General features: G+C 40.1%; 1 protein-coding gene and 1 non-coding gene across 2 annotated transcripts; one reads left to right on the forward strand and one right to left on the reverse strand.

Annotated features, from left to right (window-relative positions):
* The first annotated feature begins 9,694 nt into the window (after positions 1-9,694).
* Positions 9,695-10,784, forward strand: LOC105040577 (uncharacterized). Its single transcript, XR_012140148.1, has 2 exons — positions 9,695-9,783; positions 10,595-10,784. It is a non-coding gene; the product is annotated as an uncharacterized protein (transcript).
* A 625-nt stretch (positions 10,785-11,409) lies between these two features.
* Positions 11,410-16,862, reverse strand: LOC105041467 (uncharacterized). Its single transcript, XM_010918438.4, is given in 5 exon segments — positions 11,410-11,647; positions 11,649-11,842; positions 11,845-12,378; positions 12,381-12,674; positions 16,778-16,862. Coding segments are annotated over 5 exon segments (1,203 nt in total). The 3' UTR covers positions 11,410-11,551.
* Between the last annotated feature and the right edge of the window lie 804 nt (positions 16,863-17,666).

The following is a 17,666-nucleotide window of genomic DNA, read 5'->3' on the forward strand; positions in this document are numbered from 1 at the left end:
CAAGTAATTAAATCAAATGTCTTACATCCAATAAAATTTTTACTAACAATAAAACAATAGATCTAAGTTCAATTGAAGTTGACAACGTTAAATCTCGCCTCTAAAGCTCTGTCCCAATATTTCTTCCCACGCTCGAAATTAATTATCTGAATCTGAAAAATAGAAGAAAGGTAATGAGCTAGACAGCCCAGTAAGTAACAATATCTCTACCAGATATTTCAGATATTATAATTTTCAAGAATAATGCTGCAATTAAACATAAAAATATATTTCATGCTGATTTAATGCAAATCAATATTTTCAAATATTCACATATAATAAATCCGATTCGATTCAAAACACTCGAAACTCAACAGCCTCGACTATGACCAACGTTAACCCCCATTGGCGGGGTCCACAGAATACCAGCGCACAACCCCCACTGGTAGGGTCCAGAAATACCAGCGCACAACCCCCACTGGCAGGGTCCACAAAACATCAGCGCACAACCCCCACTGGCAGGGTCCACAAATACCAACGTATAATCCCCATTGGCGGGGCCCACTGAAACATAGTTAGGCTGAGAGCATAAATCCGATCTGTATCAAAAACTTGTACCACAATATATATCATAATCTTTCATTAAACATGTGCATAAATCGATATACCATAAATTTCAAAAGCACTTTTCTTACAAAACATAATTTCATAAATCATGCATAATTTCAGAGAATAATTATTTATTTTCAGAATAAATATGGAATATCTCGAGAAGATGATTCATTACTTACCTTTCACGGAGCACTAATGAACGGATCGACTAACTTCTAGAAGATTCTTCCTGCCTTTTATCCAAAATTATATTTTTACATTAATTTAATTCAAAATTAAATCTAACAAATCCCAAAAATTAAAATCTCGCTTAAAATCAGACTCGTCTCTAAACTCGATCAGAATCATCAGATGAAGCCTTCCCCTACGCTAACCTAGAGGATAACTTTAGAGAGAGAGAATCCATCAAGAGAGAGAAAATCCTAGAGAGAGAAAATTCTAGAGAGAGAAAGTAGAGAGAGAAAGTCCAATTTCAGAGAGAGAAAGTCAGGGTTCAGACTGAAGAAGAGAGAGAAGAGAGAAACTCTCTCTCTCATCAATTTCATTTATTTATTTATTTATTTATTTATTTGTTCATAATATATATATATATAATATATATATATATATATTTATTATTTATTTTATTATTATTATTTTTTCTTTTCTTTTTCTTCTTTTCTTTTTCTTCTTTTTCTTCTTTTTTTTTCCTTTTCTTTTTTTCCTCTTCTTTTTTCTTTCCTTTTCTTTTTTTTTTTTCTTTTTCCTTCTTTCTCTTTTCTTTTTCTTCTTTTCTTTTCTTTTTTTTTCTTCTTTTCTTTTTTCTTCCCTGGCCGGAACAGGGACCGGCGTCCTCCGACCTTGACCGGCCGTTCGGGCCACGGCCGCCGCGACGGAGGCCGGCGGCCGACGGGGGCCACTCCCCCGATCACGGAGGAGACATGGCCGGCGATCACTTCCGATCGCCGGTGCCGGAAAAATCCAAGGAAAAAGGCCCAAAAACAGGGCGTCTTTCCCGACCGAAAGATCGGCGATACTCTCGCCGGCAGCCGTGCACAGGAGCATGGGAGGAAGGAAAGAAGGAGGGAAGAAGAGGGAAACTTACCTCAGCCTCCGGAGACCTCGCCGGCGAGCAATTACGGCGAGAATCGGACGGTGTCCGCGGCTCTAATTCGAGGAAAATCGGAGAGAAGGAGAGAGGGAGGAGGCCAATGATCGGTCTCAAGAGGGAGGGGGTCTTCTTATAGAGACCCTAGGACTCCGAGGGTCCTAGGAGTCCTAATTTGCCCGGACTCGTCGGAGAAGAAGACTCCTACCGGGAGTCTTCTTCCCGGTTTTTGATCCCCTGTTTTTTTTTTTTTTTGGGCTTTGATTGCTGCTGGGCTGGGCTTGGTTGGGCTATCACATTCTTCACCCCTAAAAAAAAATTTCGTCCTCAAAATTTTTCATACCTGTCACCATTGTATTGGAAGCCTGTGGATTCTGTTGAGTAAGCGCATACATCTTCCCTGGTTTTAGAAATCTGTCCACCACCCTTATGTTGTCCTTCATAAGTTCTTTGGCCAACTTGATTTTCAGTATTTACGGGCAGCTAGCAATTTTATGATCCATCTGACACATTTGAAACAAGCACCGTATTCCAATAGCAATCCTTGTCTGCATGATTTTGCCACATCTGGAGCACGGCTCACCATCAATCTGTTGAGTCTTATTATCTACTGCTCCCTTAGCTGATCTTTTGATGTTTTTATTATTTGCCCTTGTGTATCATTTGATTGTGCTCTCTTTCTTTGCCTTCTTTCCCTTTCCATGCGTTCTTCATTGACTTCCCTTTCAATTATCAGTGCTTTGTTTACCACATCTGCATAAGTTGTCAATTCATATGGAACCACTTATTTTCGAATCTCAGTTCTCAGTCCCATCTCAAACTTGTGAACACGTTCTTGCTCACCATCCACTAATCTCGGAGCAAATTTTGCTAACTCTGTAAATTTTGCTTCATATTCAGTCACACTCATACCCTTTTGCTTCAAATAAATAAACTCTTGCTCTTTCTGGATCCTTATACTCGAGGAAAATACTGATCATAGAATGCAATCCGAAATCTTTCCAGGTAAGTATTTCGCCGTCTTGTTCATGCTTGCGCTGTAGTCGCTGACACCAGTTGTATGCTTCTCCTTGTAGTAAATAAGCTGCATATCGAATCTTTTCTTCATCAAGACACTCTTGGACAGCGAAGCCTTCTCCATCTCCATTATCCAGTTATCAGCCTCCAAGGTTCAGTAGTCCCCTTGAAAGCTGGAGGAGCAAGCTTTTTTAAATTCTAAAATGTTTCCGTTGTACTGGTTGCTCTCCATATTGTGGTGGTGGATGCTGATGTTGTTGTGTATCTCATTGTATCTGCTGTTGTTCAAACATTTGCTGCTATTTGTTGTTGCGCTTGTACCATCCTGATTAGGGTCTGCATTAACTGAGCCATATCTGGTTCTGACGTGCTCTCGAAGACTCCCATTAGGATCTACGACTCCTCTCCTCCTGAGGGTGCCACTGTCAGATGGGGAGTGCTACCATCCGTGGTTGTATGTCTCTCTTGCAATTCCTTGAGTAGTTCTTGTCATTCTACGGGGAGGCATGGTAACCTTGTAGTAGTAAAACCTTATTAGATTCATTTATCTATTTTTAGGATGGTTATTATGATGCTCATATTCTAACGTCCCAATATTCCTAATGTTTACCCACTACACTCATACTGTGTCAAATTCTATGGTCATAATTTATCCACTTATGCTTGATACCATATTAATTGTCACGCCCCCGACCCGAGATTGTGAATCGAGGTCCGGCAACCGCCGCATACTCATGAAGAACTCTCTCCATAAGCATGCAAGGCATCTCATCACGATATCAATGCATCACAGCGGAATAAATTCAAGTAATTATTATTCAACTGTAATTCAAGTAATTAAATCAAATGTCTTACATTCAATAAAATTTTTCTAACAATAAAACAATAGATCTAAGTTCAATTGAAGTGACAACTAATCTCGCTCTAAAACTCTGTCCCAATATTTCTTCCCACGCTCGAAATTAATTCTCTGAATCTGAAAAATAGAAGAAAGTAATGAGCTAGACAGCCCAGTAAGTAACAAGTATCTCTACCAGATATTTCAGATATTATAAATTTTCAAGAATAATGCTGCAATAACATAAAAATATATTTCATGCTGATTTAATGCAAATCAATATTTCAAATATTCACATATAAATAAATCCGATTCGATTCAAAACACTCAAACTCAACAGCCTCGACTATGACCAACGTTAACCCCCATTGGCGGGTCCACAGAATACCAGCCACAACCCCCACTGGTAGGGTCCAGAAATACCAGCGCACAACCCCACTGGCAGGGTCCACAAACACCAGCGCACAACCCCACTGGCAGGTCCACAATACCAACGTATAATCCCCATTGACGGGCCCACTGAAACATAGTTAGGCTGAGAGCATAAATCCGATCTGTATCAAAACACTTTGTACCATAATATATATCATAATCTTTCATAAACAGTGCATAAATCGATATACCATAACATTCAAAAGCACTTTCTTACAAAACATAATTTCATAAATCATGCATAATTTCAGAGATAATTATTTATTTTCAGAATAAATATGGAATATCTCGAGAAGATGATTCATTACTTACCTTTCACGGAGCACTGAATGAACGATCGACTAACTTCTAGGAGATTCTTCCGTGCCTTTATCCAAAATTATATTTTTACATTAATTAATTCAAAATTAAATCTAACAAATTCTAAAATTAAAATCTCGCTTAAAATCAGACTCCTCTAAACTCGATCAAATCATCAGATGAAGCCTTCCCCTACGCTAACCTAGAGGAATAACTTTAAGAGGAGAAATCCATCAAGAGAGAGAAATCCTAGAGAGAAAAAATTTAGAGAGAGAAAGTAGAGAAGAAAGTCCAAATCCAGAGAGAAAAGTCAGGGTTCAGACTGAGAGAAGAGAGAGAAACTCTCTCTCTCATCAATTTTAATTTTTTATTTATTTATTATTTATTGTCATAATTATATATATATTTATTATTATTATTATTATTATTTTCTTTTTTTCTTTCTTTTCTTTCTTTTCTTCTTTTCTCTTTTTCTTTCTTTTTTTTTTTTTTCTCTTTTTCTTCTTTCTCTTTCTTTTTTTTCTTTTCTTTTCTTCTTTTTCTTCTTTTTTCTTTTTCTTCTTTTTTCCCGTGCCGGAACAGAGGACCGGCGTCCTCCGCCTTGACCGCCGTTCGGGCCACGGCCGCCGCGGCGGAGCCGGCGGCGACGGGGGCCACTCCCCCGGTCACGGAGACATGGCCGATCATTCCGATCGCCGGTGCCGGAAAATCCAAGGAAAAAGGCCCAAAAACAGGGCGTCTTTCCCGACCGAAAATCGGCGATACTCGTCGTCGGCAGCCTCACAGACATGGAGGAAGGAGAAGAAGAGGGGAGGAAAGGGAAGGGAAACTACCTCAGCCTCCGGAGACCTCCCGGCGAGCAATTACTGCGAGAATCGGATGGTGTCTGCGGCTCTAATTCGAGGAAATCGGAGAGAAGAGAGAGGGAGGAGGCCAATGATCGGTCTCAAAGGGAGGGGGTCTTCTTATAGAGCACCCTAGGACTCCGAGGGGTCTAGGAGTCCTAATTGCCCGGATCGTCGGAGAAGAAGACTCCTACCGGGATCTTCTTCCCGGTTTTTGATCCCCTTTTTTTTTTTTTTTTTTTTTTTGGGCTTTGATCTGCTGGCTGGCTGGGCTTGTTGGCTATCACAAACTTCCCCTTATCTTCCATCTTTTAATATTTAATAAATAGCGAGATCTTCCATCTTCCTCTTCTATCAAAAACATCGATAAACTTGAATCAGGATTCATGTTATGGTGCGAGCGTCTGCCAAATGACATGATCCCCGACAATGCTAACCTGCCTCTGTGTATTTCTGGGGACAGCATTCGCACCAGTGTGTTCCCAAATAAACTAGTATCTTATGTGTAACTGATAAATACCCCGTTCTGAATTGACTGCATTCTCTCATAATGTTGCATGGATAAATGAAGATTATTACAAATTGTTTTGCATCTCTGTTGTTTCCATTAGACCTGCAAGCTCAGATAATCTCCATCTTGAGAGGAAAGGAGCAAGAAACACATCATACAAGTATGTCTGCAGGTGCATCTCCTATTTCACAAAATTGAAAACATGAATGGATTTGTCTTCATGATTTCCATTGCTTAAGAGAAATTTCTGTATTTACCATTCCATCTGAAGTTCTGACATGGCCAAGATTCATTCATGTAGAAATACCTGACATATTGTCAACTTGCCATCCAAAGATGAGTTTATGTTATTAACTTTAGCTAGCACTCTTTCATATTCCTTATGGATCAAGTGTAAGAGAATCCACACAGCATATAAGTGTTGATCCAGTAACTGGTTTAAGTTTGCAAAATTTCTTAAGGCATGCAAAATAATAATATTAACTATATCAGATTGACTGATGTCGGTGCTTTTGATGCAGGATGGCTTTCTACAATCAGTCTCCTAAACTGTGAGAAGGATTAAGAATCAATACCATGTGCACTCGCAAGATCATTAAAGAACCCTATATTGTTGTTGTGAGGATCCGGTACTATATGTTGCAGTGGGAAAGAAGAAGAACAAAACAAGAACACACAATCAATACGTGGAACAGCACAAGTGCTGCCTTCACAGGACATGCAAGTTTCACTAGGAGAAAAAATAATACAAGAGGAGAATACCCACTCTCAACTCTTAGTATACACAGTTCTCTCAACTAGAACTACCCTCACAAAAATTTCTTAAAATCTCCCCAAGGAGATCCTCTCACAGGCCTACTAGTATCAGGGTCCTCGACGTCCCTAGATGCTTCTGTGGAAGTCCTACATCATGCCTCACTTGAGCTACTCTGCCTGATGCTCTGCTCTGCTCTCGATCCCCTGTCGTACTCTATAGTGTCTCTCTGCTGCTGTACACTCTCAGCGTACACCGAACTCTCTCTCGGTGGTGCCAAGCCTCTTCCGGCTCTGATGTCTCCTCTGTACGATCAGGACGTCATTAGCTTTCCAACACAACAAACGGCCTGTCAATCGGAGCTATATAGGCTCTAGAAACTCCAAATACTGTTTCTATAGGATACCGAGGCCGAATAAAATCTTAGAACCATCCGTGACTGTCTGTCATATCGGCTCGTACTAGAGCCATCCGATCGTGCACATCAGGGCCATCGATTAGCTGATCAAACTCGGAGTCATCCTCAACTATCCGATCATGAACGGCTCACTCTAGAGCCGTCGGATTGCGCAAAATCGCTTGTGGACCGCGCATGAACCACGGTTGAATTGCACCCGCTTAACTTACCGTGCATCGGCTCGTCGGTTGCCCCACGTTAGTGCTCCTCGCCCACTACTCACTCGCTCGTGCATGGATCGCGCAAGCACGATGGACCACGCCAGGGTCGCCTGGCCATGCCCACGCACGGTCGCCTGGGCTTGGCCTTGGCCATGCATTACGCCACCGAAGCACCTGCACTGGGCCGCCTTTCGCGTCGGCCCTGTGCGCCCCTGCACACTGGGCCGCGCACTTGCTGGGCTACGTGCCCACTGGGCCGCACCCCTGCATGTTGCCTGCATGTCTGCAGGCCCGCACACCCTTGGACCCGTCTGCCGTCGTAGGCCCTACCAGCTACCTCTTCGCCTTGTTTCATGCGTAACTTCTCTATTTGGACTCCGTTGGACTGTTCTTGGCTCATTGGTCTCCGTCATCATCTTAGATCTTCTGTGGCTTCTTATGATCGAATCTCGAAGCGCATTTCCTAGCAATTGTAATATCTTTAGATATTTTGTACTTTCGAATACCTTTGATACGAGAGTTCAACACCTAAGAAGAGTATAGGATGAAAATATCACTAGTGTGGTTACATGGCTATGGTGTTACTTTTGATCAAGCGCCAAGGTTGAAAAGTCCAATTATTGGCCATAATTGCGGACTTGTTCAGTGGTAATTATGGGTCTGTAATAGGAGGATTTGAAAAGGTTATAAGCAACAAATCTTTGTTTCCACGTGAGGCATGTTGTTTTTTTCTTCTTTAAATTTTAAAACTATCTCATCACTAGTCCTTAATTTTGAAGTAGAGCTGATATAGCAAGTTAATACGATTCGTCTTCTGATTTCAAGCATATATGTATTTCTATATATGCTACAGAGTATATCAAAATAAGTGGAATAGAATCAGACTATTCTTGGACCATCTGCATCCTTGTTAATCAGGTGGCGAGTTCTTATGTGATACAACTAAGTCCTGGTGGCGTTACAATCCTGTAATCAAGTTCTGTTATCTATGAAAATATCATGCCTCCTGCAATCATCCTGTTCCAGTGTATTTATGTGATGGCCCTTCTGGCCGAATTTACTTTTGGATTGATGGAAGTTGAAAAACTAGAAAATATTATACAAATGAGGACAGCTCTTGCACTTTCATGGTGAAGCAAACGAAAAATTGTTAGCATGGACAGTTGTGATTGTGTGTGATAAGATCTCTTTGAAACAAGATCCAGAATTGAAGTCGTGAATCCAATGGGACTGTTTCCATACTCCCAAGAGCAGCACGCCTTTACATGAAACAATTTATCTACTTCTGATCAAGTGCGATTATATTCTTTGTATCTTATATTTATGAGTGTCGACTTACAAAGCCCAACCAGGTCTATGACGGCAGATATGTACCAAGTCAGCAAGAACACTTAAGGATGTAAATGAACTGAGCTGTTCATGATCTGTTCAGCATCAGCTGAGCAACAAGCTTGTGCTTGGTCCAGCTAGGACATGAGCTGCACTCAAAACAGATTCTATTGCCCAGCAGAATCTAAATGAGGTCAGCTTGGTAAGAAGCTCCAACTACAATCAAGCTTCATCAGTCAGTCAGTATATATCTTGCTAGGTAATCAGAAAGAAAAGATTATGCCAAGCTGCATCATAGCCTCTGGTGCAAACTTTACTCAATCAGTGTTCGACATTAGTCTTTGTGGGATTAAGTTGTTGTAAGTTCCTGGAGGTTTTCTGTTCTCTCTTCTATTTTGATCTCCTCTTTCAGGTAAGCTTCTTTTCTTATTTTTCCCCCTTTTATTAATTTCATTTCATTATCTTAATTAATTGTGATTGGCTCTGCCCAATTGTCTTCTCAAAAATCAGGGTTCTATTAAGATGTCTATTGAACAGGCCATGTGACCTTTGACTTTATACTTAGAATCTTTAAAAGATTTTTAACTTTTAAAGATTTTCAAGTTGGGTTTCACTGTGAAAGAGACAGAAAAGAAACGCTACATTTCATTAAGCAATGACAGTATCAAATTGCTTTAAAATCAGTAGTTCATTTATTTTGGTCAGAAAACGCTATTTCCAAAACTCTTTGTTCTGGTTTATCTGAAAGGTTTCATGATTCATGCACACTGTGCAAGCACCTTAAGGTCATTTCATAAACTATTTGCATCAATGAGGCCTTGACCTAAATGCAATCATCAATAAAGAACACAGCATATGACAACACAACTTCTTTGTTAAAGGCTCCAGGCTGAAACCACCAGCTGTTAGCTCGATTTGGCTTTCTCTGCAGTGCCTTCCCATCCTTCTCCCCGCATATCTATCTCCACTTCCAGCTGATATCCCTCTCACCGCCTCATAAATTCCCTTATTCTTCTACTTCACTTTCTTTCTCTCCTGTTAAACACCACACCCCCCCAAATCTAATTGACTTAAAATTTCAGGTAACCATTTCCTGAACTCCACCTTAGGACAAAACCGATGGCCTCTTCTTCTTCACTTAGTCTGCTCTTCCCCTCTTCCTCATTAGCATACCCATGACATTGGCAATATAGCTTGTGTCGCTGTTCTTGGACCCCTTGCGCCGTGCCTTTCCTCCTTCACAAAGCCAATTGGTGAGAAGCCATCAGAACTCTGCTGTGATGGTGCTCAGGTTGTTGAAGAAGGGACTGGCTCATTACTGGACAAGGAAGAGGTGTGCAAGTGTCTCAAGGAAATGATGGAAGAGCACCCAATGGTCACTCCTGAGAAAGCCCACAACATCGCGTCTCAGTGTGGTGTCGTGCTTCCATTCCCTAGCAGCCATGACAAATGCAGCACCATGTGAATCATGAATCCTTGCATTGCCTATGATCTTTGAAGTACTGACAGTCAATGGGTGCTTGATAAAATTTTTATTTGCACGATTATGATTTTTTTGGGTGATTGGGATTAATCAATTAGATGCTGATGTTAGATGCTAGGAAACAAGGATCTCTGTTTTCTGAAAAGGAAATCCTAATAAACCGTAGACTTCATGAAACAATCACCATAAAAGTTGAAGGTATAGTTTTTTATGCCAGAATTATCTCTCTATGTTATTATGTTACAATAGTTTCTGATTTTTGGATGGTTTATAAGTTGTCTAATATTTGTTTTGGATATTTAATTCAAAAAATTGTCGTTCAATGCGTTTCCAATAAAAAACAAGTAGAGAGAAGCAAAACATCAATACTTCTCAACAATTAAATGAGTAGTTTAAGTTAAACACTACTGATAACAATCATTCTTTTGGGTCAACTATTAATAAGAATCATAAGAATGGTTTTTGTATAAGTTATGACAAATGTAAAGATCAAGTAGTCATATTATATTAGAATTATCACCAGTTCTGAAATTTTATAGATTACTAGTATGGAAGATGATCCACTTCTATGTAAAGATCAAAATTTCATTGTGTTCTGATAACAAACAAGTATATGATGCATTACTTTTGGCTTATCCTTCTTGTCATTGGGTTGTGCTCGTTTGTAATTGCAGACTGTGGGAGTGATAATTGATAATTACTCATGAGAAGTAACTATTGTCACATCGATGGAAATATTATGTCTCCAACCACTAACAACATCTAATAATGGAATATTGTTGCATGCAGGGAAAAATGAAGCACGAGTTTATCAACTTATCTGGTCATCAGAGAAGAAATAAAGCCGTCTGAACTTGTCGGTTGCAGCCTGTTTACTATGGATGAATTATAATAATAAAGAAGAGAATCATAATTACTTATTAAGTCCTGTTCCAATGATATATCATGATATGATAATAAAGGCTTCTCTATTTTTTCACCTGTTTGATTCTCCTTTCTTCAAAAAATTTGGGCCAATATTGGTGACAGATTACTATGACATAACAGAATGCCAATGTCTCTCCATTTCTTATGCTGTGTAAAATGAGTAAATAACTTGCCTATGCTAAATGATCTTTGGAAATCTTTACAAGACTCACTGAGCAAGCTATAGGTATTTAGAGATCAAAGTGATCAAACTGTACAGAAAAAGGAAACTAAAACCGGCATCTAGAACAGAATGGAATTCTAAAACATTCATCAAGCATATTTCTCCCTTTTAGCAATCCAGAACTTGCAGCACAAACTCGAAACAAGCTTTAAACTTAAAATTAGATGTCATATGTAGACGTATAGTTCTCAAATTCTTTGTAACCTTGGAAGGATTGTGGGACCTGATCAGGAACAAGAATAGGAAACTTTGCTCTCAACATTCACCAAATCAGCTTGCAGCGCTGTGTCAAAATGTTTACCAAGAGGTTTAAAATGGTGATGAATGACCAAAGAATTCTCCATTCAAATGTCACGAATGGGCTATCAGACAAGTTAAATTTCAAAATTGAAAGAATAAACTTTGATAACAATAAATTTACGATCCTAAAGAATCCAAGATACCACTATTTTTCCCTCTGTGATCACAAAGAGGCAATAGCCTGCATCCCCATTCTACCTCAGATCGAGTAAGACATTCAGGAAGATCCTGAAGAAGAGCAAATGTTGGCCTCCAGCAACTCCAAAAAGCCCTTTTTGATGATAATTCAGTGCCCACTATCTTGAAGTCAATCCATCTCTAAGTATCAAGAAACCAAAGTAAAGAAGACCCAACTCAAATCTGGGATTTCTGATTCGCATTATCTGAGAGATAGTGTAAGATGGCATCCCGCGTATCGTCGAAAAGAGGAGCAACCTCCAAGAACTTGATCACCTTCTGAAGCTCTCTATCCCCAAGATCATTGATAAAAGGGGCCACCGGGACCGCATTCTCCGGCTGGAACGCGTAAGCATTGGGGTTGTCATCCACAATGACCACCCGATCTAAATCCCTCCCCATCACCGAAGATCCTTCACAAACTTCCCCTCCATCTCCTTGCAGGAATCCCTGTAGAGGCGGTGGGATATGATCTCTCCTCCTGGGTCGAGATGGTCGAGCACGAGGGACGCGTACTCCCTGAGCCCCGCGGTGAAGACGACGACCTCGAATGCCTTGGCGGCCTCTTTGAGCAGCTCATCGACCCCCGGGCGCTTCAGAACATAGAAGGTGAGGATCTGGCCGTCGATTACGGGGTGGACGGTGAAGTCGTACCTCTCGGGAGGGGGGTCGGTCTTGGCATGGACCAGGGTCTCGTCGAGGTCCAGAATGACCGTCTTTCTTCCAGGGAATGAGGGCGGGGGAAGGGGTGTAGGGGGGGCGGGAGGGCCGGGGTCGTCGTGGGGGACGGTCTTTAGGCGGCGGAAGCCGTGCTTGCGGGATTTGGGGGTTCCAAGAATGCCGAAGCAGGTGAAGATCTTGATGAGGCGGCGGCGGCAGGAGCGGAAAGAGCGGTCGATCGACGCAGCGACGGCCGAGGGGGTGGCGATGAGGGACTTCAGGGGGAGGGCTTCTTGCGGCGGCGGCGGGTGGATTTGGGGGTGGACTTGGCGAATTTTGTGGGGTTTTGGAGACCATTCTCGACAGCAGGTGGTGGTCTCCGTTTAGTTCTTCTTCTTCTTCTTTGAGGGAGAGATGGGTGAAGGGGAGAGAGGAGGAGATTGCCACTATTACTCGGTTTGAAGGGAGATGGACGATGGACGTGGGCGCAACGGTCATGGAAGGTTATGAAATTTGAATTTCGCTTGGTTGCAACGGTCGGGAGAAAGCATGCCCCCTTTTTTTCGGAATTTTTGGAGATTACTTACTGGCATAAGCTGGCATCCGGAAATATAGAGAAGAATTGACCGTTTTGTATATTTGAACGTTGTGATAACCGTAATGCCTGGGGATCGACGGTGTCTAACTCAAGCACAGATATGATCCAACGAATCGCAGGTGAATAATCTACCAGCGCTAGCAAAACTGCAACATAGCAAACACGGCACTTTTTCTTCCCCTTTCTTTAGAGGAGAGCCATCTTAGAAGAGAATTATGAGTTTGCTTCTCTGGATATTGATGCCATCCAAGCATAAGATCGATGCTAAAACAATGATTTGTGCAATGGATGCATTAGAACTTATTATTCATTTTATCTCAAAGATAATTTGGGTAATGTCAGGTTCAGAATATATATAGATAGATACATATATGTAGGTATGTATACACGTATATATGTATGTATGTGTGTGTGTGTATGTATGTGTATATGTATATATATTAGTTTTCAAGCCAGCTAGTGAAATGAAAGTTATTCCATGTAAAAAGGGAAACTGAGAACCTACTCAGCCAAGCATATCCCATCCATCCATGATTATAGTCACAGCATTCATCCTTACGTAGAGGAGGTGCTACCTTTGAATCCCTCGGAGGTCTTCCCAGGCACAGGTGATAGGCCGCACAAGCTAATCTTGTTCTGGATTAGGCTAGTGTGGATTAGCATGGCAAGTCGGTTCGAGCAAGCAAGTGTTGAAGCTAGTGATGACTTGGTTCAAGCAACATGGCTTATTATGGTTCACATTTGGTCCCTCGTAATACAAGCTGACACAATCAACATATAATGTGGTATGGCAAAGATTTTTTTCCCTTTGGTAGAAAGAGGAACGGATGCTTAATAGATAAAAGTATAACCGAGTTTGCAATTACCAACATTCCAGCAAAGATAAAGCAGACAAATATTACATATATACAGCAGATGGACTCATAGTTTTTTGCAATAATACAAAGGAAAATAGCCCAATACTCGACGCCTAAAAAACCAAAGGAAGCAATACCATGAAGGTGGAGTGAACATAAGCTGTGGTCCTTATAATCATCAGAAACCATTTGCCAAATAACCAGCCCTGTCCCCAGAAGCTTGGAAGGAGCATCCCACTAAGAATAGAGTACCAAACCTGAGACTCAATAACATGACCACCTGCTCCAGTGCATGCAACTATGGCTAGTCCGCTTTTCCCCCTCCTGGAACGCTCACTACTCAATCTCTTCGGTCCGTGGGCCACCATCCTTTTTCTTTGGAGGCACCGCTAGTTTTATTATCTTAGTTATGTAACACGTTTTCCTGTGTGTGTTCATCCCAAGCTGCATCTATTGTTTGTGGTGGAGGCACCGCTATTTTTATTATCTTAGTTATGTAGCATGTTTTCCTGTGTTCATTCATCTCAGACTGCATCTATTATAGTTAGAGCTAATCATGGACTGGGCCTCCAGCCTCAATTCTATTTATTTTTAATCGGATTTTGGATCGGGCTCATATAAAATTTGATATTTTTTAGGCTCAAGTCAAGTCCAGTCTATGATCAGATCGAATTATGATCTACGGTCTCCATCTTTCTAGTTTTAGCTCGCCTTCAACTTTCCCCCGCAATGCAGTCTCTAATATATAGTGACAGTTTAACATCTATAGGCTTTTGTACATTTTCTCCTGTGATTTCCGCTATGTATTCCCCTATGCTTTTGTTACATTGTTATTTGTATTTGAGTTTTGGAGTTTTGTTCCTGCACCAGGGGCTTCTGTTTTGTTCCATGTACAGGATGCCGCTCTGGAGTTCTACTGTTGTATTGTAATCATTTAGCTATACGAATCGGTTTCATTTCTCACCAAAAAAAAAAAAAAAAAAAAAAACATTGCCAAAGTTTAAATGCATGTGATTCGCCTTCATTTTGGCCAAGTGTGACCAAGATTATGTCTGTCTCAACTTTTGCCTCCGCCAATGCCCTTTTTTTCATTCTTATTTATTAAAGAAAAGGCTTCGAATCTAAATCTTTTTTTTTTCTTTTTGGTGAAAGATCTGAATCTTCTTTATTACCATTCTCTTTATCTAGAGGTAGATGACAATTTTATCCATTTCACACTATGACGTAATCTAAAGCGCATAGATTCGTCACCTCGAGGGGGTCACGAGAATCGGGAAGTGGTTGCTTTGACTAATCCATATCCCCCGTGACAAAGGTGCGGAACTTGCCCTTCTAGAAAAGAAAGTGACTTTTATTTGCTGTGAAATAAAAAAATCATGCGATTGAAGTGCTCCATTTACTGCTCGTGTGAGCGGTAAAAAGTTCGAAAAAGACCAGTGAGAGAGCTCGTGAAACGCCATTATGGTACTGTTAAAGCCCGTGGAGACACGGTAGGTTCTGGATTGGAAACCTTTCAGAAAGCGAGTAAAAGAGTAGCGGACTGTCAAAAAGAGGAGTGACAAAAAGAAATGACGGTGGCGGGCGTGCATGGTGGAAGACCGTTCGTCCACCGTCCCAAATAGCGGGGGTCGTCCAATCGCCTAAAGTCTTATGGGTGGCTTTTAATTAGTAGTAAAGCACGACCAGAAAAACATGGTGTGAATGCTTGGATTAGTGTTGGTGCTATGACTAAAACATGCATGAATAATGCTCCACAATCACATACAGGGGCAAGGATGTCAAACCAAATTGACTGGCTCAAAGTTTGACATACACTACCTCGCTCTATCTACTTCACAATTAATGATGGTTTGAAACTCCAGATACAACAATTACTCGACGTGGAAATCGATCGAGCATTAGGAATGTAGGGTGTGATTCTGCTTTCCATGGCCGACACCCAAATTGACATCCATGCATTTTGGTGGATTTGTCAATGAGATTCTTGTACCAGATATAATAATCGGCAAAGACATTGCCATCACCGCATGGTGGAGGGAATTGGATTAGAGTGGGGATTTAGTCATGCATGCATTTGACTGAGGGGCTGAGCATGGCATGTGACAAAGAAGATGAAAAATAAAAATCAGACTGAGAAAGGATAAAACAAATTGGAAGACTAGGTCCACCAAACTCCATAATGAACAATTCGAGATGGTAAAATGTGTGATTTGATGACCTCAACTAACCCATTTTCACAATAAATTATACAATATAAAGTGTGGCATGGCATTCTAACATCCCACTAAGTCCATCTACAAGTGTGGTATGTTTGGATATTTTTCATTTTGATTAGACAGGCTTGTTTTTTAAGTTCAAACGCGTATTGCTTCCGGCCCGAATAAGCTGCATGGATTTGTTTTTATGGTGATGTAGTAATATAGAGCAATGTATCTCGTTGTCACTTCAAACCTTATATATGTTTAAGTGCGGCAAAGTTAGCTAAACTAAAGGTTTAATTCACCGTTGCTTGTACTGTCCAAATTCCAAAATCATTTAAATCTATATGATGATTGGTGGAGATGGATGGAAATGTTAATGAGTTGGGCATATGTCAAGTAGGCCCCTATCCGTCCTATACCCATCTTGAAGAGAGGGATGGGTAAAATTATTTGGGACAGGTTGGATGGATCAAATCAGATAGAGCAGCTGAAATCAAATTTTTCATGTAAATCAAACAAATAAAAATATAAAAAATTAATATTTAATAAAATATTAAATAAAATAAAAATATAGAACATAATAAATTAAATTCTAAATAATAATAAAAATATAATAATTAAAATATTATTTTTAAATGATCAAATATTTTTTAAATTAAAAATAAATAATTAATTAAAAAATAAATAACTAAGCATTATGTCATTAAATCTTTTGCATGTTGATTTTTTTGCGCATACAACAATTAGGATAAAGTTGTGATGGAAATTTATGAATTTATATATATTTAGGTCCAATTTATGCAAGTTTTATTATTATTATCTGTATTCATTTCGGATCGAGATGAGTTTGATAACACCGGTTCCAATAGGTTCGAGTTGAGTCAGGAGGTATCCGGTAGGACAGAGCAAATTATTATTTTAGAGATCAAAAGAATATAAATAATTTTAAAATAAATTTAATATATATCATATTTTATTATTTTTTTTTATGATAGTAACTAGTAATCGGGGGGAGACCCGGAGACATACTTATTGCTTTTGCTGTTTTTCGCTGATTCATGTACTTTTTCCACAGCCAGATGGCGTTGATATCCATCAACTGCAACTGCCCCATGGTCGCAATTTAAAGCCTATTTAGTCAGCAGCCCAACAGCAAATGCGTCGCGTTATTAAGATGCCGTATAGTTTGGTTGTAGAAATCAATTCTCCATGACACGGAAGGCCGTTCTGATCAGTAAAAGCATGCAAGTGAGGACATGGGAAGCTAGTCGCAATCCTAGCACTCTATTTTTCGATCTATTTATTTGCAGGTTCTCTCCTCTCCTTTATTACATCATCAGCTCGTAAGCATCCCGTAGCCCAGCTATCATTCTTCAAAATTACTAAAACCATTTATTTTATTTTATTTTGTTAAGATAGGATCATGTATGAGTACCTCCGTGAAGATCAAAATATAAAATATAGCAAAGAGAACAGGGACAGTGTCGATAAAGTTGGTCCAGACACTAACATCATAATGCTGCGCCATTTGGGATGCAACCCGGTCTGTTGTATATACTATCGGTCTCCAATTTATTTCAATACAATTAATACTTTATATTTTCGTTCCCATATAGTATGACAAAGGGTGCATTGATTTTTTTTTTTCCTTTTTTAACGGTAATCGTGGAAATGAAATAATTCCTCCAAAATTATTGATGAAAAATTTATATATAAAAATAAATATATTAAGACAGAGAAGAGGGGTACAAGAGAGGTCCTTGGAAAGTCCGCAACAAATGAGAGATGATAGACACAAGTTTTTGTAACCATCTAGCTGTTTGCTTAGGCAGATGGACTCCCAAATCCTTGAAGGTGTGATGAACTGAAGGCAATGCTATAAATGAGTACGACATGATACAAATAACCAAAGCAGAGG

Source organism: Elaeis guineensis, chromosome 3, assembly GCF_000442705.2.
Source record: "Elaeis guineensis isolate ETL-2024a chromosome 3, EG11, whole genome shotgun sequence".
NCBI lineage: Eukaryota > Viridiplantae > Streptophyta > Magnoliopsida > Arecales > Arecaceae > Elaeis > Elaeis guineensis.